Genomic DNA, 22,257 nt, shown 5'->3' with positions numbered 1-22,257 from the left:
GATCCTGGACACTCTGTGTGGTCCTGACTGGCTATCACACAGGAGATGGGGAGGAAGCCTCCCAGCAGGCCACATCTTGGAAGGGCAGAGGAGCCAGCTGTCCCTCAGCGCAGCCACTGAGGCACAGCACCCTCAAAAGGGGCCAAAGTCAGGCCCCGGGTCCCAGCATTAAACCCATTCCCACTCTGTCCCACCACATCCTGGCCTGTCCCCCAGCCCACCCAGGCCAGGGATACATTTGTAGAGATTTAAATCTTTCCTGATCATTTATTTGTCAGCTTCACTAATTAAGCAGTGTTAATTTCATTTACTGAAAATGGAAATTCATCCACCTCATTTCTCCCTGTTCATCCTCCGTACACAAAATCCATCACTCCTCAGCTGCAGGCTGCGTAAAATTTACAGGACTAATTATGTTGTCAGGTCTCTTTGTAAATACAGTCCATAAAGGCCACTGTGCTCGCCGGGTTGTAGTGCAAGGGCATTCCCGTTGTTAGTTTAATTACTGGTTAGTTATTTAGGTTCTCAAATGTTTGCCTCATTTTCCCTAAATCAAATTAAATGTCTGCTTGATGTATTCTGTCTCCAAGGCCTTGCTCCTATTTCCCACACTATTTAAGTATGACTTCTAATCGGGTGAGAGCATTTGGAAAAGCCCAGCTGCCTGGGAGGCTGAACCCAGCCTGGCACCGTGGCCTCAGGGCCATGCTGGAGGCTCGGAACCATCTAGCACTGATGTCCTTTCTTGGGGGAAGCCTTAGGCTAGTCCCTTGCCTTTGGAGACTGCAAATCCTGACCCGAGGGGCACTTGTCTTCCTGGAGTCCAAGGTGGCAGGGCTGGGGTGTGGGAAACTGTGGGAAGGTTCCATTATTGTCATCAGAAGAGCAGGAGATCATTGCCTCCATCCCCCTGACTTCTAGAGGGACTGCTTCCAAACCACCCCAGGAAAGGCTACCGTCTATGGGGCTGTTGGGCTGCACCCCACAGGCCTGCAAGCCTTGGAATTGTCCAATTGGGAGACCGGAGAAGGAGCCTGGAGAGAGCAACACAGACGTTAACAGATTATTGGATAGGGAATCTTACAAGTCAGACGCAGAAGGTCCTGGACTGACACTCCACCATGCATGACGGAAGGCAGGCAGGACGCGGCAGCAGTCCTCACTCCTCGGGGAGAAGGAGGCTACCATTTATAAAGGGAATTAACGACAGGTTCGCTCATCGGTTACCAGGGAAACCAGCAGCTAGGGCAGGGGGCAAGCACATAGGTAGTTACTGATTAAGGCCCATGATTAAGAAGATTGGATGGTCATGTGAGTGAGGTGCAGGTGAAGCAGGTGCTGGTCGAGCAGGGGCTGTACAGAGAGCAAGAGAGCAGCCACTCTGAGTGGCCTGACCACACAGGGGCCTCTCCCCCTGATTCCTGAAGTAGAGTTTGGTCAACCTTCCCTGAATGCCCACTTTATCAGTTTCCGATTGCTGCAGTAACAAATGACCATGAACATAATGGCTTAAAACAACACAAATTTACTATCTAACAGTTCTGGCGGTCAGATGCCTAAAGTGAGCTTTGCCGAGCAAAAATCAGGTGTCAGCAGGGCCTCATTCCTTCTGGAGGCTCTAGGGGAACATCTGTTTCCTTGCCTTTCCCAGCTTCCAGAGGCTGCCCATACCCCATGGCTTGTGGCCTCCTTCCAGCTAGCAACTGCATCATTCTGACATCTGCTGCATTGTGCCACCCCCTTCTGGGGCTCTCCTGCCTCCCTCTTTCCCTTATAAGGACCCCTGTGATTATACTGGGTCCACCCGGATAATCCAGGATAATCTCCCCATCTCAAGGTCTTTAACTTAATCACATCTGCAGAATCCCTTTTGCTGGGCAAAATAACATATTGATGGGCTCTGGGGATTAGGACCTGGACATCTGGGGGGGCACTATTCTGCCTACACAGCCCCCTCCAAGCACCTCTTACATGACTTAATAAGGGAATCGTTAAACAGCTGGTGCCTTGCAGTCTGCCCTGGGCTGGACTTGTTCAGGATGCCACAGGAAGAGGGGAGGAGGCCTGCCAACTGAGGCTGGCTTGGTGTCCTTCTCTCTGCAGCTTGGCATACACTGCTCTCTGATCACTGACCTGGCTTCAGCCAGATGCCCCAATGTGCCCTCTGCCTGCCTTGCCCTCCCTGAATCCTGAGCAGAAGCCCAGGCTCCTCCTGACAGTTGGAACTCTCCAGAGTGGCCCCCTATGATCTTGAGCTCTTATGCACAGGGCAGGGGTGGAGCTGTGGAGCTGAGGCCCACACTGCTGGTTGCCAGTTCAAGAAGCCATCCATCCATGATCCTCACTGGTTTCCACCTGCCAGGGCCCTAGTAGAGGGAACTGAGGGCAGTGAGAGCTTTGTTCTACAGTGGAATTAAGTCACCCTTCCCCTGAGACCATGACTTTCTGAGAACTGCCAGATCAGGCTCTGTTAGGAAACAGATTCTCCTCCCCCAAATCTTGTGGATCACTGAAGGTCAGGGAGGCCTTGGAGATTATCCAGCAGAGCAGGGTTAGCAGGAGGCAGCCCTCCCGCTGGAGACAGTCAGCCTGTGGGCCTCGCCAGGCCACGCTCACTCACTCCGTCCTTTGGTGGGAGGCTAAGCAAAAGACCTGCTCACAAGCACCTGTAATAAGGAGGTAGAGGCAGAGGAGCTCCTGGGAGTAGGGAGGGCACTCACAAAGGAGAGGCTGAATGGTCTAGAAGGCTTCCTGGCGGAGGGCAAAAGTGCAAAGCAGAGCTAAGGCCAGGCCAGTGGCCCTCTCCCCCTGTCTTGGAGTCACAGACCAGGTGTTTGCTTTCTCTCTCTCTCTCTCTCCCTCCCTTTCTTTCTCCCCCTCTTTCCCTTTCCCTATTCGTCTTTCCTTTTCAGCCAGCCACATATACTTGCTGAAATCTTGTGGCCTAGAAGAACTTGGAATTCCTTCACCGGCCCCAGACTTTAGAGCCTCTGCCTCTTTATACAATGGAATGTGTGGCTGGGGCTCCCGTTTGTGTCACTGAACCCTCCAGTCCTGCTCTGAGGAGCCAGGTAGTTTGTGGGATTCAGGACAAAGTACCCCAGGGCCCAGGGCTCTGTGAGCCGTGAGCCCGATGGGATTCTACCGCTCAATGGGGACTGAGTCACTGTAGGTGACCTTGATGCCAATGTCTTACTGGGACTGCTGGTGACCTGGTTGGTGGCATCATCCTGGGAGTGATGGCAGGCCGAGCAATGATGTCATAGGACTGCTGGTAGCCTAAGCGATGATCACATGGACACCATCGGTGGTCTGAGTACTGATGTCATTTCAGGACTTCTGGAAGACAAGAGGATGATATCATGGGGGGACTGTTGCAAGTTTGGGCTGTGATGTCACACTGGGTGCACTTAGAGAATGGGACACTGAGGTCTCATAGGGGCCACTGGAGTCAGGGATGAGATCATAGAATGAGGTAGAGTGGAGAGGAAGCCCCAGTTACATGAGGGTTTTTCTGTGCTTTCCTGGTGTGATTCGGCAGACAAAGCCCTGAATCAGAATTCAGGAAACACAGAGTTTAGCCATGATTAGCAGCTGTGATCTTCATGTCAGGAGAGCTCATGGCAAGCAGTAGAGACCATTAGAGCCAGCTTAAGAACGGGAGGCTTACTCTCAGGATGCAGGTGGCCTGGGAATTAAGGCAGGATCTAAGGTCTTAGTGTGGTTGGTTCCTCTCTGTTTCCCCCTCTCGTGAAATCCACGCTTCTCTCTGCCAGACGTTTCCTCTCATCGTGCTTGACTGCCCTGACCCCTACATATTCTCTAGCCCAGATTCTGGAGGGACTGGCACCCATTAGGTCTGGTGCCCCCTCCCCTCCTTTCTCCACCTCCATGTAAAGATCAGATTAGTGCTCTTAACCTGAGCAGGGTAATTTCAGCTATAAACAGTTTATTGGGTGTGCCAAACACCAAATGATGGTCTAATGCCCCAAGGCACACATTTCTCTCCTCTGGCCTCAGTTTATCCACCTATCAAATCCAGCTTCTGGTCCCAGTGGTTCTGTGAGTAGGTCAGAGATGTCCTCAACTGCAGAGTTACTAGGCCAACCTAAGGCTTCCAACCTTCCTCTCCCGGGTGCGCTGGTCATGAAGACTCCGCACCAGCAGGGGCGAGGGGTGCTTGAGGTGTGTCTAGAGAAAGTGAGTCATCACTGCTGTCCCTCAAGAGGCCAGATCTCATGCCGCAGTGAGAGCAAGCTTGAGGGGCATGCCTGCCTCAGCTCCGTGGCGCAGTAAGGAAAGCGTCTGAGCATCCGAGCCCTGAGCCGGAGCAGCAGTCGCCCAGCCACCCACCATTCCATTCATCCTATTGCCCTGCATCGAGGCCAGACTGGCCATCAAGGGCCTCTCCAGCTCAGCTCTGGCCTGGCAGTTAATACTCTGATTACCCATTGAGGGTTGCCCATTCGGCTGCAGGGGCTGGCGCTCTGTGACCACACTAGGGGCTGCTGAGGGCAGGCCCACGGCGTCTAAAGTGGAGTGTCTCTGCTCCTGCCAGGGTCAGCCTTGGGGGGGCCCAGATCAGGTGCTTGGGATTTGCCTAATGAACAAGGGGAGCTACAATGACTGTCGCACTGCCCAGCGTAAGCCTTTCATAGTCTGGCTGAAAGACACTCCCCGCAGCCAGCTGTAGATTGCTCCCTGAATTCAAGAGTCAGCCCTCAGGACCCACCCTGGAGCCCCACTCCCACCCCCGCCTCAAGGCCAGTTCCCCACTGGCTTTGAGATAGTGCTGGGCACAGGGTGACCCAACTCGGCTTTCCTCACTTTCCCCAGAGCAGAAGCATTCTCCTTCCTGAACCACTGTGTGACTCCCCCACAGCTCTGGCTGGACCCCCAGTACCTTCCATTCCAGGGGCAGCCCCCTCCTTGCACAGGAAGCCTTCCTTGCAAGTGATCAGGGGAGGGGTTCCTGACAGGAGTCCCAGTGCTGGTAAAAATTAACCACAGCAAGGGAAGGTGGGCTCCCCTATAGGTAGCTGCTCTGGTTGGCATGCCCCCTGGCCTCGGCTTCCAACTCTACCCACCTAAGGCCAGCCTGGCTCTTGGCTGCTCCCTGTTCCCTAACCCTGGCTCCCAAGAAGCATCAGCGGTGTTTGCAGAGGGCCCAGGGTGAGGATACCTGGGACCTGGTTGTAGCCGAACTGCTGCCCAGACTGTCCCTGAGCCCAGCCCAGTCACTGACTCCCTGGAGTAAGAAGCAGCCTTAGAAATAAGACAGAGAAAATGACTCAGCAAACTTGTCATGTTGGGGCTGCCTCCCTATCTTTCCCATCCATGGGCCCACATCTTAGGACTGGCTGCTTTGTCAGGAGGGCCCAGGCCTGCAGTTGCCAGGAGCAAAGGAGGGAGCCCCGGGGGGGTGGGGGAGAGCCTTCATCTCAGCTAAAAGGCTGCCTTAGCATAGATGGGGCACTACTCGAGATTTCCACCTCTCTAGCTCTGGATCTTGAGCTTGGGAAGGGGCCTGAGCTGGTAGAGCTGGACTTGAGGTCTGGGATTGTATTCTGTTCAGCGACTGCTTTATCAGACGGGTGCCAAGTGTGCAGAGAATGAAAGGAGTGGGAAGCACTCCCTTGCCAGGGGCTGGGCAGGGACGAGGACATCTGCTGACTGGCCCACTGTTGTTCACCAAAAGCTGTGCCCAGGCCAGAGGGACAGCACGGTGGCCCGTGGATGCCTGACTGGCTGGCCTGGGACTTTTCGAATCTGCGAGCATGCTTAGAGCTAGGGCTCAGGCTGCAGCTGAGGACTGCGGGGTCACAGGTTGTGGGAAGATGCCCACAGGTAACTAGTGTGGGACTCATATAGACAATTCCATGTTAGTCCAAACTGGACCCCTGCCCTTGGCTGGGGATGAGGGGTACGTGGCCACTGTCTAAGCACCTAAGGAGAGCAACCTGCCCCTGGGCCAAGCATCTGAACCCTGCTCCTTCCCCAGCCCACACATATTCTTCACTTAATTCTTGGAGCCGGCATCCCCCTTTCCCAGACCCCAGGGAGAGTAAGGAGAATGACTGTCCGTCCCTCAGATAGGCCTCGTCACCATGAACCCTGGGAAGGGGTGGGCCAAGTCTCAGGATTCTGTTTCATGGACAGAGAAGATGAAGCCCAAAGAGGAATCCCAGGCTCTCTGATGGAGGCAGAGCAGGGCGGGGCTTGTCCATCCCGTGGGGGCGGGGCGGGGGCTCCCCGAGCTGGGACCCTCCAGCCACAGCCGCTGTCTTCCCTGGGCCAGATGACTTCATGAAGCAGAGCCGGGGCATGCTGCTGCTCTACAGCATGAAGAACCCCAGCTTCCCCGAATACATCTTCAGCAGCGACAGCGGCATCATGTGTCTGGACATGCACGTGGCCCACCCCTACCTGGTGGTGGTGGGCCACTACGATGGCAACGTGGCCATTTACAACCTCAAGAAGCCCCACGCCCAGCCCTCCTTCCGCAGCTCAGCCAAGTCTGGCAAGCACACGGACCCTGTGTGGCAGGTCAGCCTCGAACCCGGGTGGGAGAAGTGGGTATGACTGAGTAGCTTGAGGGCCTGCGAGCCACTGGAGGAGGGGCGTCTGGGAGGAGAGGGGGTGGGGGTGACAGGTACCAGCTTAGAGGCCAAGGAGCTGGATGTGCAGAGGGGTAGAGAAGGGCAGAGAATCAGGAGGGAAGAGGGTCTGCCATGAGAGCTGGGGTCTGCTGCCACAGAGCTGCCATCAGGAGGGCCCGACTCTCTGCTAAGGATCTCTCAGGCATGGTGATCAGGGACCCAGAGCCCGTGGCTGCAAGCCTCCAGGGCCTGACCGGCCTCTGCTGATTATGTCAAGCACTCCCTGGGTCTGTGGTCTTCCTCAGCTCCGTACAAGGGCCCTCTTCTGCCGTCTGGGCTAGATTTGAGGGAACTCCCTCCCAGAAAGGAGTAGGTGCTGCAGGGTCTCTGCCCTGCGGGTGGGGCTGTAAGGCCTGGTAGGTGAGGTCTGTCCCTGAGGCTTCTTTGGGGCCTTCTTCACCATGACCCTGCATCTCCCATCTTACTGCACTGAGAGTGGATCTCAGAGTTTCATTCTCAGAGGGTCTCTTAGCTCTGGCTTTGTAGGCCCTTCCTCACTGTCTTCCAAGGGCCGCCCTCCTTCTGAGGCTCTGTACCCTGACTCCATGGCAGATCTGAGAGAATCTAAGGATGGATTTCTGCCTCAAGTTGCCCCAAGTCTCCTGGCTCCTCAGGCAGTACTGGGATCTGTCTTATCTCCCTCTGTCCCCAGCCCTGATGGTCTGCAAGCTGGCTCTGCACCCCTGCCTTTCTGGCCCTGAGCTCCCTGAGCCATGTGGACACCGGCCCCAGGCACTGACTCTTAGCTCCCAGACAGGCCTGAGCGGAGGGAAGACTGTCCAGGCACAGGGGATATGGTGGTCTCTCTGCTTCATCCTTTGCTCAGGGCGCGGGCACAGAAGGAGGCACTCCTCCCACTGAATACCCTGCCCACTCCTCTCAACCAAAGCAGGCACCAGTCTTGCAGCCTCAGGAGTTCCCTCCTCCGAAAAGCCCACCTCCCGATGCATCTCGTCCAGGCATGCAGAGGTCTCCAGACACGGGGAGGATGTCTGTAGAGACTGTAAAGCCCAGGGAGAGGAGAAAAGACTCTCTTTGATCAGACTGAACCAGCACCAGCCCGGCCCCTGCTTTCCCAGCATGGGCAGACAGCCCAGGGCCAAGCACAGAGCATCTTAGGGTGGCCTGACCATCCATCCTCCTCCAGCCCAGGAGAGAGGGAGGGGTCGAGGCTGACCACTCTGCTATGTTCTCTGAATCAAAGAGCAGATTGGAGAGAGAAGTGGGGCGTGCAGGAGACACATCTTCCCCTTCGCTGGGCAGGTGCCAGGGAGACTGGACAGGGGTGGTCTTCTGTTCTCCCACCGTCCTGTCAGGAAAACAGAGCTGCTGCCTTTGCAAAACCCAAGACTCAGAGTTCTTGGCTAGAATCAGGACTTGTGACACGGGCGGGGCCTGCCCGGCTCTCACTCCTTTAATGACTTCCTGTTCTCTTCTTCTGCTCTCATTCCCTCCCCACTTCCTCATTCATCTAGCCATTCATCCATTCATCCATTCATCCATTCACTCAGCAGCTCCTTCCTGTTCGCTCCTCTGGGAGCTGAGGATGCTCAAGGGCTGGGTCTCTGGAGCTCCCAGCGGGGAGAGACCGCAGCCACAGGTGGAGCAGGATGGGGAGTATGCGAAGTGCTAAGGAGGGCTCCCGGGGCACCGAGGACTGTCCAGACTGTTGGGGACGGGAAGCAGGGGCAGGAGGGCCAGAGAGGGCTTCCGAAAGGAAACCTGAGCTGAATTGTGAAGAACAGGAAGTATTAGGTGAAGAAGGGTACAAAGGGCCACATGTGCAAGGACACAGGGGCATCAGGCAGAGAGGCCTGCTGGGAAACTCCCCTATTTGGAGCACAGTGTGAGAGACAGGAAGGAGGCAGCAGGACCTGAGGAAAGTACAGGCACCCGAGTGCTCCTCTAGCAAGTAGGAAGCTTAGCCTTTGTGGGTCAGCGGTCTCAAGTGAAGTGTTAGTACAGAAGCCCAGTGTATTAAAAAGATGACAGTGGGGCTGCTGTGGTAGGATCAGGGTCCTGATTGCTTGAGGGTCCCCTGAGCTACTTTCACAAGGCTCCTAAGAGCTCCTCCCAGCATAGTTTGAAAATCACTGCTTGACCATCAGAGAGTTTGGGGCAAAGAATTAACACAGTCATGTTGTGTCTTAGAGATATCCCCTGGCTGCAGCAAGAAAAATCTTGAAGCCCGAGCTACAGCAGGGGCAGTGAGACAGTAAAATCAAAGGAAGGAAATGACTGATTGGATATGGGGACAAGGAAAAACTTCTGACGGTGCCTGGGACTCTGGTTTAGGGTACCCAGTAGGACATCCATGGAGTTCTGGCCAGAAGTTAATATAAGAAGCCAGAGGGGGTGTCCTACAGGCAGTTGGCTGTATATCCTGGAGCTTGAAGGAGAGCCAGGCTGGCAAATGAGATGTCAGCGGCATCAGACTCTGGGTCCTTCTTAAAGGGGCCCTGTCTTGGAAACAGAGAGGTTGTTTTGGATCTCAAATGCCAGACTGAGGGCAGAAGGACTTTGTTCTGTTGGCAGTGGGGAGCCATGGAAGGTTCTGGAGCCAGGGAGAGAACTGTCTGTCCAAAGGATACTGGGTTCCTGTCCCATGACACAGGCTACCTCCCAGAGGAGCCCACTGGGTAGCTCAGCCCTGTTCAGGCCCCACTGTGAAGCCTCAACTAGCAATACACTGTGGTGTGTGTGTGTGTGTGTTCTGTGCTATCCTGGGGCAGGGGGCAGGCAGGATATGAGCAGACACTGGGGTCAGATAAGGCAGAAGAGAAGGAATCAGTGAAGCAGGCCTCCGTCTCCTTCCTACCACCTGCTTCCTGGTCATTCGTTCATTCTCTTTGCCCTGTTTACCCCTGGCCCCCACTTTGCCCTCTTCATTTCTACCTTCCCACCACCACCCCAGGAGCACATGTGTGACTTGCACACACACACTCACTTGCAAATATACCCCCCACCACCACCCCAACTGGGCATCAGGCTGCTAAGCAGGGTGTGAAATACAATTTCCATGTGCACTGGCAGCTGCTCATTAAACACTTCCTTTGCAGCTCCCTCGTGCCTCTTACAGCCTGGCCTTTGACATCCCCCTGTCCCCTCCTCCCTTTAAAGGGACTACCCTTACACAGAAAGGAAAGTGGTCTCAGCACCAGGGCTGCTCTGACCTGTGCCTTACAGGATCTGTAGGGTTCTAGGCAAAAGTGCAAAAGAGCGGCCTGCCCAGACAGGCCCGGGCAGGACCAACCGGGTCCCCCCTCCTGCAGCTCTGATCAGCCAGGCCTCCCCTCCCTCCTCCACAGCCCTCAGCAGCCATGATGACAGCTATGGTTACAGGCTGCAGCACTGGGTTCCTGTCCTCCCTCACTGGGCCTCTGCTGGTGACAGGGGGAAGGGACAGTGGTTCCAGCATGGGAGGTCTGGACGGAACTGGAGGATGGAAAGCTCTGGGCACCCAGCCCCGCCCCAGCTCTCTGGGACATGGGTTGGCCATGCTTCCACATCTGGCAACAGAAACTTGAGCCTCAAGCGTGTCATCTTCATAAGACAACAGCTCTGTCTCCAAAACACTTTCCCATATGTTTGCTTCCAGCCCGGAGAAGATGGGTGGGGCAGGATTATTAACCCCGATTTGCAGATAGAGAAATGCAGCTTGCATCTGAGATTTGGGAGCAAGGTTCTGGTGAAGTAAAGGTGGGAACAGAAGAGAGGCTGCCTAGAGAAAGGCCAAGCCTGGAAGGGGAGGGCGGGGGAGCGGGGCTGCTTCTCCCTGCCTCCCCACACAGGCAAGGAAAAGCTCCCTGAAGAACCTTGGCACCCTGATTCCTAGGATGATGGTAATAATTAGGGTATCAGCAAGCATTTATTGAACACTTAATATCTGCATGTTCTGACCAAACAGCTTCACGTTCATTATCTCATTTATTCCTTACAACAAACCCATGCCATTATGGCTCCTGTTTCATAGATGAGGAATCTGGTTGATGGGTTCTGTCCTTTCCAGGCCCTGTCTACATAAGAAAGTTGAATCCAGAGCCACTGCCTTCTTACAACTGGGTTCCTAGAACCCAACCCTGGGAGGAATTGGGCACCTCCACTGCTGAGCCAGGGGACTGGGCTGTGGCCCGATTGGCACTGTCCCCCCTCTGGGAGAGGGGGGGGGGATGAGTGGAAGGAGGAAGGACCAGATGTGGGATTCTGGGAAATAGGCTCCCAAAACTGACTCCTGGACCTCAGATGGTTTTTTGAGGGAGCCCTGCTCAGCTCACAGCCGTCACCCAACACCCGAGCAGAGTCCCAGGGCTCACAGTTTGGGATGTTTCAGGTCAGGTGGCAGAAGGATGACATGAACAACAACCTCAACTTCTTCTCTGTGTCATCTGACGGCAGGATCGTGTCTTGGACACTCGTGAAGGTGCCCGTTTCCCAGAAAGGGTCACGCAGGGGTGGAGATGGGGAGTGGGGGACACTGAATGGCAGAGGGACCCCAACCCTGCTGGTCCAGCCCCACCCACAAGCCTCCCCCACCCTGTGTGACCACAGAGCGAGCTGGTTCACACAGATGTCATCAAGCTGAAGATGGAGGGCACCACCACGGAAGGTCTGGAGGGCTTACAGATATACACAGTGGGTAAGAGCCCCAGCCCCTCCCATCCACGGCCACATCACCCCGGCCCAGGAGGGTCACTGGTCCTCCCTCTTTCTGTGCACCCTGCCTCCCCTTGTGTCTGACAGGATGCAGTAAGAAAGCCTGGCCCAGCCCTTGGCCCTCAGCAGACCCTCCCTATTTATGCAGATCCTGTGCTGTTATGCAGATCCATCCCTGTTTATGCAGATCAGGCCCCTGTTTACCCAGACCCTGTCCCTGTTTACTCAATTCCTACCCTGTTTATGCAGACTATATCCCTGTTTGCACAGACCATATCCCTGTTTGCAGACCCTGTCCCTGTTTACCCTGACCCCGACCCTGTTAAACTCAATCCCTGCCTTGTTTACCCAGGCCCCATTCCTGTCTGCAGAAGCCCTGGCCCGTTTGCAGAGTCCCAACTGCCTGGGACAAGCAGCAGGCCAGAAGCCCGGTTTCTGTTTGCCTGGCTGGTCCCCGCCCTCACAAGCGCCTGGGCTCAGGCTGTGCTGGGGGCCTGCTGGGTAGAGGAGGTGCTGGGAGCCTTCCTCCCAGAACCAGCCTGAAGCTGTTCCCTCTTCTCCCAAGGCTGTGGCACGGCCTTTGACTTCCACAAAGAGATCGACTACCTGTTCCTAGTGGGCACGGAGGAGGGGAAAATCTACAAGGTGAGGCAGCACTGCCTGGAGGCCAGCTCCCGACAGGGCCTTAAGCAGGCGCCCTGGGAATTTACCATTCTCAACCTCCACTATTCCGACAGATCTGAGGGCTTATCAATTCTAGAAGGCTTCTTGGGGGAAGAGAATGCATTTCTTGACCTGCTTGGGTGCAGGAAGAGGGGCTGACTGCAGGAAAGGGGAGGAAGAATCTAGAGGGTGATGAGCGCCGCCCAGCATCTTTCCCTCTGGGTCCTGCTCCCTTTCTGGGAGTGGAGGAGGTAGAGCTGGGAGTGCGGGTTGGGGGGTGGAACACTCTGGGAAGACTTCCTGGAGGAGATCTGAACTTGAGCTGAGCTTTGAAGGCCAGGTAATAAGAGAATTTAGCTCTGAATAAGAAGGGGGGGGAGGCATCCCAGCCAGCTGGATGGAACTTCATGGCCAGTTTCTGCCAGGTCTCAATGTTAGTAGGTGAACATCCTTCTGAACCTGCATCCCTCCAGAAATAGCTCTGTTGCAAGCTTTTCTTAGGCTCAGAGACTCAGAATGTTAATTACAGGCAGCCTCCCGGGAGCCCCTGAGGCCCTGGCAGAGTTGGTCTGAATGCAAAAGAGGTCCCCACCCCCTCTCCACCCCTCTCAATGGCGGCACGGGAGAGGCGGGAGGGAGGGAGGAAGAGACTAGTCAATCATCCAGGCTCCTGGAGGGAGGGAGCCTGCTGGTCAGGGAAAGAAACTGAGTGAGAAATCCTGAGATTGGGCTTGCCCCTGGCTCTGCATCTGCTCTCACCTAGGAGAGGTGGGATGTTTATCACTATTGAAAGGATTCTCTCTGGACTGTAGGAGGATTCAGAGCTCTGTCTGCCTGTCCACAAGACTTAGCCTGGATACAGGCTAGACCACACCTCACCCAGGGCCCCTAGACATGCTCTACGTGGGCTCAGGGAGAGAAAGCCCTTTCTGCCAAGGCCTGAATCCTCTGGCGAGACTTCCCTCACCCTCCAGGACGGCTCCCCTGCCCACCTCAACCGCAGCTCCTTAAGCTCCTCCTTTCTCTCTGGTTGTGTTGAGGGTGAGATGAGCAGCCAACAGCTTGGCCCCAGCTCAGCTATGACAGGGATGCGGGGCGAGGACAGAAGAGGAGTCTCAGATTCTGACCCTCCAGGGCCCCCAGGGAAGTGATGGCTGCTGACCTCTCTCTCTCTCCTGATCCCCAATCCCCCGCCCCCACCCCAGTGCTCTAAATCCTACTCCAGCCAATTCCTCGACACCTATGATGCCCACAATATGGCAGTGGATGCCGTGTCCTGGAACCCATACCACACCAAGGTCTTCATGTCCTGCAGCTCCGACTGGACGGTGAAAATCTGGGACCACACCATCAAGTGAGGGGCACGCCCTCCCTCAGGCTCCACCCTGGGCTGGGGCCGGCAGGGCTCTGGTACTGTGAGCCCTTGGTGTCATGAGCTTTCCACCCCTCCGCACTGCAGGACCCCGATGTTCATCTATGACCTAAATTCAGCCGTAAGCGATGTGGCCTGGGCTCCATACTCTTCTACTGTGTTTGCAGCAGTCACCACCAATGGGAGGGTGAGTGCCCCCTTTCTGACCTTGCTGACGCCATACTGAAGATAGGACGGGCTATCTCAGGGTCTCCCTCCTGGAGAGCCCACCCCACGTCCAGGTCAGGTGGGGGAAGGCGGAACATAAGGATAGTATAACCTCAAGGGCTAGGCCACCCAGGGCCCAGTCGAAAGAGAGACCACTCATCCCATGAGGCCTTGAGGGAGAGAGCACTCGGGGTGGGGGGAGACAAGATGCCATGAGGAGCAGGTGTCTCCTCTGAGGGCCCTGGGGAGGGAGCTGCAGGGTGGCAGGTGCCAGCTTGATGGAAGGAAGAATTTATGAGCCAGAGTTGATCTGTAATTGAAATAGTGTCTAAAAAAGAGTGAGGTCCCCATCCCTGGGAGTATGCAAGCTGAATATGAGAGCAGGAGATAGGAGAGGTCTGTGCAACAATGAGAATTGGTGAAAGCTCAGAAAGAAGCATTTTGTGAGGTAATTCTTAAATACAAACCCATTTTCCTTATGGGCTTTGGTGTAAACTGAAAGGCGCCTACCAGGAAAGAAGACAGTGATTAAGGCATCACCCTCCAGTCCATCATCTGTCTGCTGAACAGGTGTCTCAGGGCCACCTGCGGCACCCAGCTCCAGGCCAGCACCTGGTGATTTGGGTCCCTGCTTTTGTGGAGCTTACATTCCATTGAAGGGAAAGAGAGAAAAAACAACAACAATGAAAACCCCAAAAGGGTTAACTGCTAGGCAGAGATTAAAGCAGGGTGATGTATGTACACCAATGTCTGTAATAGCATTATTCCTAGTAGTGGAGAAAGTGGAATCAACCCAAATGTCCATCAATATACAGAGTTTACCCACCAGGCTTATTATTCATCAGAAACAAGGAATAAAGTACTGATAAAAGCGACATCATGGATGAACCCGGAAAACAAGCTTAGTTTAAGAAGCCAGTCACAAAAGACCACACATTGTATGACTCCATTTATGTATGTCTAAAATAGGCACATCTATAGAGACAAAGTAGATCAGTGGTCACCTAGGGCTAGAGGGGTTAGGAGAAAATGGGGAGTGACTGCTAATGGGCATAAGGGTTCTTTTTAGGGAAACGAAAAGTGTTCTAAAATTGGTTGTGGTGATGGTTGCGTAACTGGGAATATACTAAACAACAGGGACTGGACACTTTAAATGGGTAAATTTTATAGTATGTGAATTATATCTCAATAAAGCTGTTATGTGTTTAAAAAGCAAGAGAGTGATGTAAAAGAAAAGGACTACGTGGTCTCTTAGATAAGTAGTCAGAGAAGGCTTCTCTGAAAAGGCGACATTCAAGCTGAGAGCTGAGTCAGAGCCAGCAGCCAGGTGAGGGCGGCGGGAGGCATTCCAGACAGAGGAACAGCTGGTGCCAATGCCCGGAGGGGAGTGTGAGCTGCAAGGGCTTAAGGAACAGGCAGGTAGGGTGGCTGGGGTCTCGTAGGCAAAGGGGAGAGAGCACGAGCAGAGAGCGGAGGGTGGAGAACCCGGAGTAAGGGATCTGGATTTTATGTAGAGCGCCCACGAGACTATTAGAGGATGTGAGACTTTTTAAAGGTAGGCTTGGCTGCTGCACGGAGGTTGGACGCCAGAAGGGCAAGAGCGGCAGCAGGGAGACCAGTTAGGACGCTGCCACAGTTGTCTAGGCAAGAGGTGCTAACAGTTGGGACTTGGTAAGCCATAAAATAAGGTTGAACATCTATCGAGCAGCTGTATGACGAGCTCTGTCTGAGCACCTGATGTACGTGAGTTGGCATAAACCCTGGCTCTGCCACTTACTGGCAAGTTCCCTATGGGAGCTTCTGTCTCCTCATGTACAACGTGGGGGTAATGACAGAACCTACCTTACAGACTGGCTGTGGGGCTCGTAACAGGACGGTGCCACCATGTATCATGTTTGCCCAGAGTCTAGTATACAGTAAGTGCCCATAAATGGTAGCTGTTATTTTTGACTCCACATAGACGTAAATTTTCTCCTGAACATTTTCTTCTCATTCCCTCAACCAAGGGAAAAACACAGACACAAACCCCCTTTCCCAGTGCCTCCAGCTCCAGCATGCTGTGCTAGGCCTCTGTCATGTTACCCCAGAAAGCTCAGGGGCAGTTCCTCTGAGTTGGGGCACAGGGGCCTCATCCCCCCACCCCGAGTGTGCTGACACCCACCTCTTCACAGACCCACGTGTTTGACTTGTCCATCAACAAGTACGAGGCCATCTGCAACCAGCCCGTGGTGGCCAAAAAGAAGAACAAGACCACCCATGTGAAGTTCAACCCCATCTACCCCATCATCATTGTGGGCGACGACCGTGGGCACATCACCTGCCTCAAGCTCTCACCCAACCTGCGCAAGATGCCCAAGGTATGGGCTTGGGAGTTCAGGCTGCCACCTGAGAAAGTCCCCAGGATGGTGGGGGATGAGAGAAAGGGGAGGGACCAGGGGGCGGCCCCCAGGTTTCTGGCTTGGGAGACCCAGAGTAAGGTTAGTGTCATTGCCCAAGCGAGGAGCACAGGAGGAGCAGATTTGTGGAGAGACAGATCAGTTCTGACGTGCTGGATCTGAGTTACCTGTGGGCCCCCAGGTGGAGACATCAGGTAAGCAGGTGACTGTATGTGTCTGAAGCCTGGCAGAAGCACACGGGCATCACTGGCTCGTTTGGTGTCATACAGGCAGGGGGCTCCAGGTTTAGTTTCTGCTTCCTCGGCTGGGTTTACACAGGGCTTCAGCTCCAATGGTCCCTGAGCTGGGAGCTGCGGGTCCACACGGGGAAGAAAGAAATGAGCCATGAGGAGGGTAACTAGGTCAGCAGCTAGGCAGTCCTCCTTTTGAGCTCTGGTTCCTTTCTGGGATGTCTAACAATCCAGAGACCCTGCCCAGAGCCCAGGGGCCCTGAATACAGGCCACTGAGCCCAGAGCCATGACCTCAAAGTCTAGATCTCAGAGTCCCAGACTTCAGAATCCAGGCCTTAGAATCCAGAGCCCAGTCCTGTCCATTTGGGTGCTAGGAGAGAGAATGGAATTCGCTTTCTGTCAGATTCTGGGCCGGGATCAGAGCTGGGCCAGGGCTGAGCCACGTGGTGACTGGTGACTTACTTCCTGGTTGCAATTTGAGGCATTTACTTGCAGTTTGAGGCAAGACAGAGGCCTGTCTCTTTCAACTACTGACACCTGCCCCCCTGTGCCCCTACCAAGGCAGGGGCCACTGCACCATCCCTCCCATGCCAGCCTGATCGGTTCCTCCTCGGCCACGGAGGAAAAGGCTGGGAGTTTGGCTGGGCCTGTAATTGTAGCCAGCTGGGGGAGGGGGTGGACTTGGCTATAAATACTCAGAAGGCTGGTGAGTGCCTGCAGCTGTGGCCCACAGGCTGCGGTGGGGTGGGGTGGGGTGGGATGGGATGAGGGGGTCGGGCGTGGTCTAAAACTCTTTGCTAAGCCCAACTAGTTGGCCTCAAGGAGGGGGAAGAAGGCAGAACAATTTGTGGAACAGATAAAGTCTGCTTTTAATTTAGTGAGGAGAGAGACCCAGGCTTGAACTGGCAGAGGTGGACAGGCCTGTGGGAGGGATGATGGTGACCCATAGGGGCAGGGGTATAGCCATCAACCCTGAAGGTGGGGGCCTGCCCTGCCCACTCTGACCCATGGAGGCAAGGATCTCCCACAGTCCCAACTCCTCTCGAGCAAGGGTAGGTCATGGCTGGGAGAGCTGGGCTCTGTGTATCTGGGGATCTATATCTCTGAGGACCTGAGGACATGGGTACCTGGGAATCAGAGGACCTGAGCAAGTGACAGCTAGGGTCTAGTTCTTGGGTGGTTGGGCAGTTTCTGTGAAATTGCCACCTGACCCTAGCAGCAGCCATGTGATCCAGGCCAAAGGAAGTTCTCTGGGCACTCCTACTGCCTCTCCTCTGTAGGCTGCAGTCCCTGCTCTTCCCAAGAGGGTTTGGCTGCAGAGACTTGACTTCCCAGCCCAGGGAGCTTCCCATGATTGGTGTCAGAGCCCAGCTTGTCAAAGGTCAAGGACTACTTTCCATAATGACTGTATAGATGGAAACAGAAGCTCAGAAAGGCAAGGAACTTGCCTAAAGTCATATAGGGAGTTAATGACAAAACTGGAACTAAAAGCCAGGCCTTCTGACTCCCAGGGGATGGGGTGAGGCCGAGAAGAGAACACGAATTTAACTGGGGAAGGAGAGTGAAAAGAGAGAAAGACATCTTTGTTCTCTGCCTCAAGAGTGGAGGTGAGCTGGTTAGTGGCAAAGGCCCTGGGCCACAAGGGGAGGGGGATACAGATTTGGGAACAGGTGCAGGGGTCACACCAGGAGGAAACCTGAGCTCCACACGGTGTCAGCAGCCAGGGTGGGGCCAGGAAGGGGCCTGCTGGCCTTGCGCTCTCCCCCTCCTCACAGCCGGGCCAGACCCAGGCTGGGCCCTCAGCAGGCAAGGCTGGGGCAGGTGCCAGTGAGCAGAGGGCACAGGTGGCTGAGAGGGAGGGCACATCAGAGGGAAGGCAGGAAATGGCAGCTGCCCCAGCCTAGCCCACACCCCACCACCTGGACAGAAGGGAGGACGGCACTGGTGCTGGTCTGCCAAGGAGCTCTCAGGCCTGCGAGTGACACACACCCCAGGGTTCCAACTCTCTTCTCAGGGCCCCGCTTACCAGCTAAAGGATTAGAGGACCCTGTAGGCAAGGGTGAGGGGTCATAAATTCAAGATCTGGTCTTCTGAGGCACAGTCCCAGCCGAGTACACCTGGAATCACACAGATACCCCACCTGCCCTCTCTGGTCTCCTGACACCCTCCCCTCCCCTGGGTACGTCTGACACAGCAGGCCTGGTCCCAGGTGGCGCCCCACTCCCAGCCTGACCTCAGAGTATTAGAAGAGTATGAGGTGAAGGCATCTGTGGCTTTGCCCACACTCTTCTCCCTACACACACACACACACCTCTTAGCTCGTTAGGACTCAGCCAGAGACCTTCCCATGGGAAGGGTGGTCCCAACAGTTAGAGGCCCTGGCCTACAGCTTTCCCTGGCTTGAAAGGCTAGTTCCTCTGAGGGTCTGTTGGTGGACACCTTCTCTCACTCCTCCTAGCATCAGGTTCCATCTGAGGTTCAGAAACAGAGCTGGATGTTTCTTGCCAGCCTCAGCTAACCTGAGTTGGGGAAGGATCCCTTGGAAGTGGGAGCAGGCAGGGATCCAGAATCTAACTGGGCAGGAGATGGGCGGGGCACCGCTGGGGTAAACTGGGCCCAGGACGTAGTGCCAGGAGGCAGAGAGAGGGGGCCCATCCCTCACATTCCTCCCCGACATGTACTTCCCTTCTTGTCCCCAGGAAAAGAAGGGGCAGGAAGTGCAGAAGGGTCCAGCCGTGGAGATCGCAAAATTGGACAAACTGCTGAACCTGGTGAGGGAAGTGAAAACCAAGAAGTGAGGGCCTGGCCTTAGGGCCTGTCCCATTTCTTGAACCCAGTACTTGTAGCCTCTGATCCTGATACCCCAGCCCAGCCTTAGCCAGTATGTGTCCCACCCCTGATCAGGTCCCAGCATCTGCACCCTGCTCCAGCCCTAGTCCCAGCACCTCCCTCCAGGACTTGACCCTCAACCACAGTTACCTCCTATTTTGCACAAATAAACCTATGCCTGGAAGCCTACCCACACCTTTAATTTTGCTACAGCAGGGCCCCCAAGAAGAGGAGAAAATCTCAGGGTAGAGCCATAGTTCTATTTATTACCCAGCAAACAGTAGGAGGACCAGAGGAGGGGCCCAGCCTGGACACCCTCCCATTATTGCCATGGATTCCAGTTTGCTTCCCCAACTTCGAGGGCCTAGAGGTGCTTGGCCTAGGGAGATGGTGAGCCCAGCCCCTGGCCCTGGGGATGGAGCAGAGTCCAGATGGCCCTGGCCCTAGCACCAACTCATGAACCCCCACCCCGGGCCTGTCTACCTAGGGCCAGCAGAGCCCCTCTTGGAGCCAGGCCGGCTAGACTCTGGGCTGCTAGGTCCAGCTCCAGACAGGCTGGACTCTGAGTTCTGAACCCCAGGCTGGCTGGCCCCTGGGATCCTGATTCCAGGTTCCAGGTGGGGTGGACTTAGGTCCCAGACTCCAGGCTAGGCCAGGGGCCTTCAGGGCTGCAGCAGGTAGCTGCCTTCATGGCTGGGCTTCTGGGGTGGAGGCGCCTTCTCAGGACAGGGGCCAGGGCTGGAGTTGGGACTGGATTCGGAGAGGGAGTCGATGTTGGCAGAGCGGGAGTGGCAGGCCCAGCAGAGGATGACCCAGAGCAGCAGCAGCAAGAAGCCTACAAGGCCGTTGCAGATGATGGCGATGAGGGCCCCCTGGGATATGGCTGCCCCCATGACGGGCAGCACCCTCAGACAAGCACAGACCGAGGGGCTGCCTCAATGTCAAGGCCCATGCCGAGGCAGGACTCTGTGTAGCCGGCCTTCCGAGGAGGCTGTCCTGTCCACACACTCAGTGATTCCCGGGCAGTGGAGATGTCCACCTGCAGTCCTGAGCCTGTGGGGTACAGAGCAAAGGAAAGGCTGGTGAGGAGGAAGGGGTAGGGTAAGGCCTAGGAGGAGAGGGGTAGAGAAGAGAGGCCCCTCCCACATCTCTGGCCTCCCAGCAGGACCCAATACCCCACAGAGCCAACACCCCCATCCTCTGGCCTGACTCTGGGCACCTGGATTGGGGTGTGGCCTCTATCTCATTCTCCTTTTGACCAGTGGGCATGGCCTGGCCCTGCCCACTGGGCATCCAGCCATCAAAAGAACTGTGTGAGTGGGTGGGACTGAGGAAGCCCAAGGCCGTGAAGGATGGGCACTGGGACCAGCTTTGGTGTGGCCTGGGCGCCTCCCCCTTCTCAGGACTCCAGCCAACCAGCCCAGGAGACCTCCAGAGGTGCCAGCTCACACAGAGGGAACTTTGTGGAAGCCTGGCAGGCATGTGTGGGTCTGTGTATCGAAGGCTGAATGCCTTTCGGTGAGACTGTGTCTCCAGGTCAGGTGCGAGTGTCTGTGTGTCTGGCTCTTATTCTGTCCCTTGGTTCTCTTGCCTGGATGTGTGCCTCTGCCTCTGTATACCCACCTCTATGTGTAGCTGTCTCTCTGTGTGTCTTCATCTCTTAGAGTCTGAGTGTCTCTTGTGGGTCTCATTTCTCTCCCCGTCTATCTCTTTGTATATCTCTGTATCAGTCTCGTCTATCTCTTTGTGTATCTCTGTATCGGTCTCTGTCTCTTTCTCCCTATCTCTCTGTGTGTATATGGGTCTCTTGCGTCTCTCTCTCTCTCTCTTTCTTCCTGGCTGTGTGTCCATCTGTCCCCGTGGACGGTCTCTCTCCCCTCTCCGTGGGGTCTGTCTCTGTAGTTCGGTGCGTCTCGTGTGTGTCTCTGTCTTTGTGTCTGTCTCTCTTTCTCCCCGGCTGTGTCTCAGTGTCTCTGTGTAGGTCTATGTCTCTTTATTTCCGTCTCTGGTTCTCAGCCCCCGTGCCCTAGGTGGGAGGGCCCCTCTTACCTGAGTTGAGCCCGGTGCGCGCCCGCGGGAAGATCCGGGGCAGCGGGATGCTGGGCGCCGACTGAGGCTCGGGAGCCTGCGGGCGGGGGGCGGCAGGAGGCGGGCAGGGGTGACGTCCCCTCCCCCGGCCCTCCCCCGCGGCCGCGCAGCCTCCGCCGGCCGCTCCCGCCGCGGCGCGACCGGGGCGGCCTCTGCCGCGGGCGGTCTGCGGCGAGCGGGCACCTCCTCCCCCTGGGGCGGCGCCTCCTCCGCGGCCGTGGCCGCTCGCTTGCTCGCACGGCGGCGCTCGGGCGGCGGCGGCAGTCCGGGAGCGGGGTTCGGCTGGGCTCGGTCGTGTTCGGCTACGTTCGGCTGGGCCCGACTGGGCTCTCGGCTGGGCTCGGCCAGGCTCGGCCGGCAGCAAAAACAGCGAAGAGCCCCGCCTCCTCGGAGGCCAGCGGCCTGCAGCCCGTAGGAGGCGAAGCCATCCCCCTCGCCGCTGCCGCCATTCAATTGGCTGGCCGTGCCAGGCGCCCTTGCCATTGGTCGTGAGCTGGGGTGAAGACTGGCCCACCCCTTGTGCAGGCGTGGGGCGGGGGCGGGAAGAGGGCTAAAGGGGCTACTCCGACTGGATCCCTCCGGGGGGAAGAGGGCGGGGGCGAGACCCACCTACTTGCGGGGATTTCTTGCACCTTCCACACCCGGAAGATCTGCACACCCAACATCTGAGAAAACCCAAAGCCTTTGTACCCCTCTACTTGAGTAGACTGTCCCTCCATATCTGCGAGGGGTCTCTGTCGCCGTCATCTGGAGGAAGACTCTGGGACACCACATCTGGGAGGAGACAGAGCCTCCTGGTCTTGGAAGTCCTCTATACTCTTGCACATCCACTCCCACCTGGGTGTGGACGCTGCATCCCCACTTCAGAGGGTCTGCAGTTGGCTCTACATTCCTTGGCCCCAGGAGGTGTGAGCAGCCCTGCCACCATAAGTTGTTTGGACACGTTTATTGGGTTCGCACCCAGTGTTGGTCACAGGTTTGTAGTTTGTTCTGCTATGGGGGAGTCTAGGACAGAGAGGAATGGGGTATTCTGAAGGATGGTTCAGCCCTGGCTGGAACAGGGCCAGGCATGATTCTCCATCCTAGAAGCTCCTGGCTCTCTCCGTCTAGACACTCCTAAGAGCAAGATCACCTTGGGCAGAAGCCATCAGGTAGCCTT

General features: G+C 55.9%; 2 protein-coding genes across 3 annotated transcripts in view; one reads left to right on the top strand and one right to left on the bottom strand.

Annotated features, from left to right (window-relative positions):
* Positions 1-19,199, top strand: part of DNAI1 (dynein axonemal intermediate chain 1) — a 55,136-nt gene extending 35,937 nt beyond the window's left edge. Inside the window, exons 13-20 of the mRNA XM_074363147.1 lie at positions 6,299-6,546; positions 10,990-11,079; positions 11,208-11,295; positions 11,878-11,957; positions 13,181-13,329; positions 13,435-13,534; positions 15,726-15,911; positions 18,881-19,199. Of these exons, the coding sequence (XP_074219248.1) occupies positions 6,299-6,546; positions 10,990-11,079; positions 11,208-11,295; positions 11,878-11,957; positions 13,181-13,329; positions 13,435-13,534; positions 15,726-15,911; positions 18,881-18,979 (1,040 nt within the window). The 3' untranslated portion in view covers positions 18,980-19,199. The remainder of the gene's footprint in view (positions 1-6,298; positions 6,547-10,989; positions 11,080-11,207; positions 11,296-11,877; positions 11,958-13,180; positions 13,330-13,434; positions 13,535-15,725; positions 15,912-18,880) is intronic.
* Positions 19,200-19,256: 57 nt separating this feature from the next.
* Positions 19,257-21,596, bottom strand: ENHO (energy homeostasis associated). 2 transcript variants are annotated; one of them, XM_010967401.3, is made up of 2 exons: positions 21,060-21,327; positions 19,257-20,063 (listed from the first exon to the last, which is right to left on the bottom strand). In XM_010967401.3, exon 2 carries the CDS (start codon positions 19,901-19,903, stop codon positions 19,673-19,675), a length of 231 nt encoding a protein of 76 aa, XP_010965703.1. In that variant the 5' UTR covers positions 19,904-20,063; positions 21,060-21,327; the 3' UTR covers positions 19,257-19,672. The 2 variants fall into 2 exon arrangements, with proteins under 2 accessions (XP_010965703.1, XP_074219249.1); XM_074363148.1 differs by having other exon boundaries at positions 19,902-20,063; positions 21,060-21,596.
* Between the last annotated feature and the right edge of the window lie 661 nt (positions 21,597-22,257).

This window comes from Camelus bactrianus, chromosome 4 (genome assembly GCF_048773025.1).
Source record: "Camelus bactrianus isolate YW-2024 breed Bactrian camel chromosome 4, ASM4877302v1, whole genome shotgun sequence".
NCBI classification, from domain to species: Eukaryota; Metazoa; Chordata; class Mammalia; order Artiodactyla; family Camelidae; genus Camelus; species Camelus bactrianus.
The sequence above is the reverse complement of the archived record's forward strand: the minus strand, read 5'-3'. Positions and strand labels throughout refer to the sequence as shown.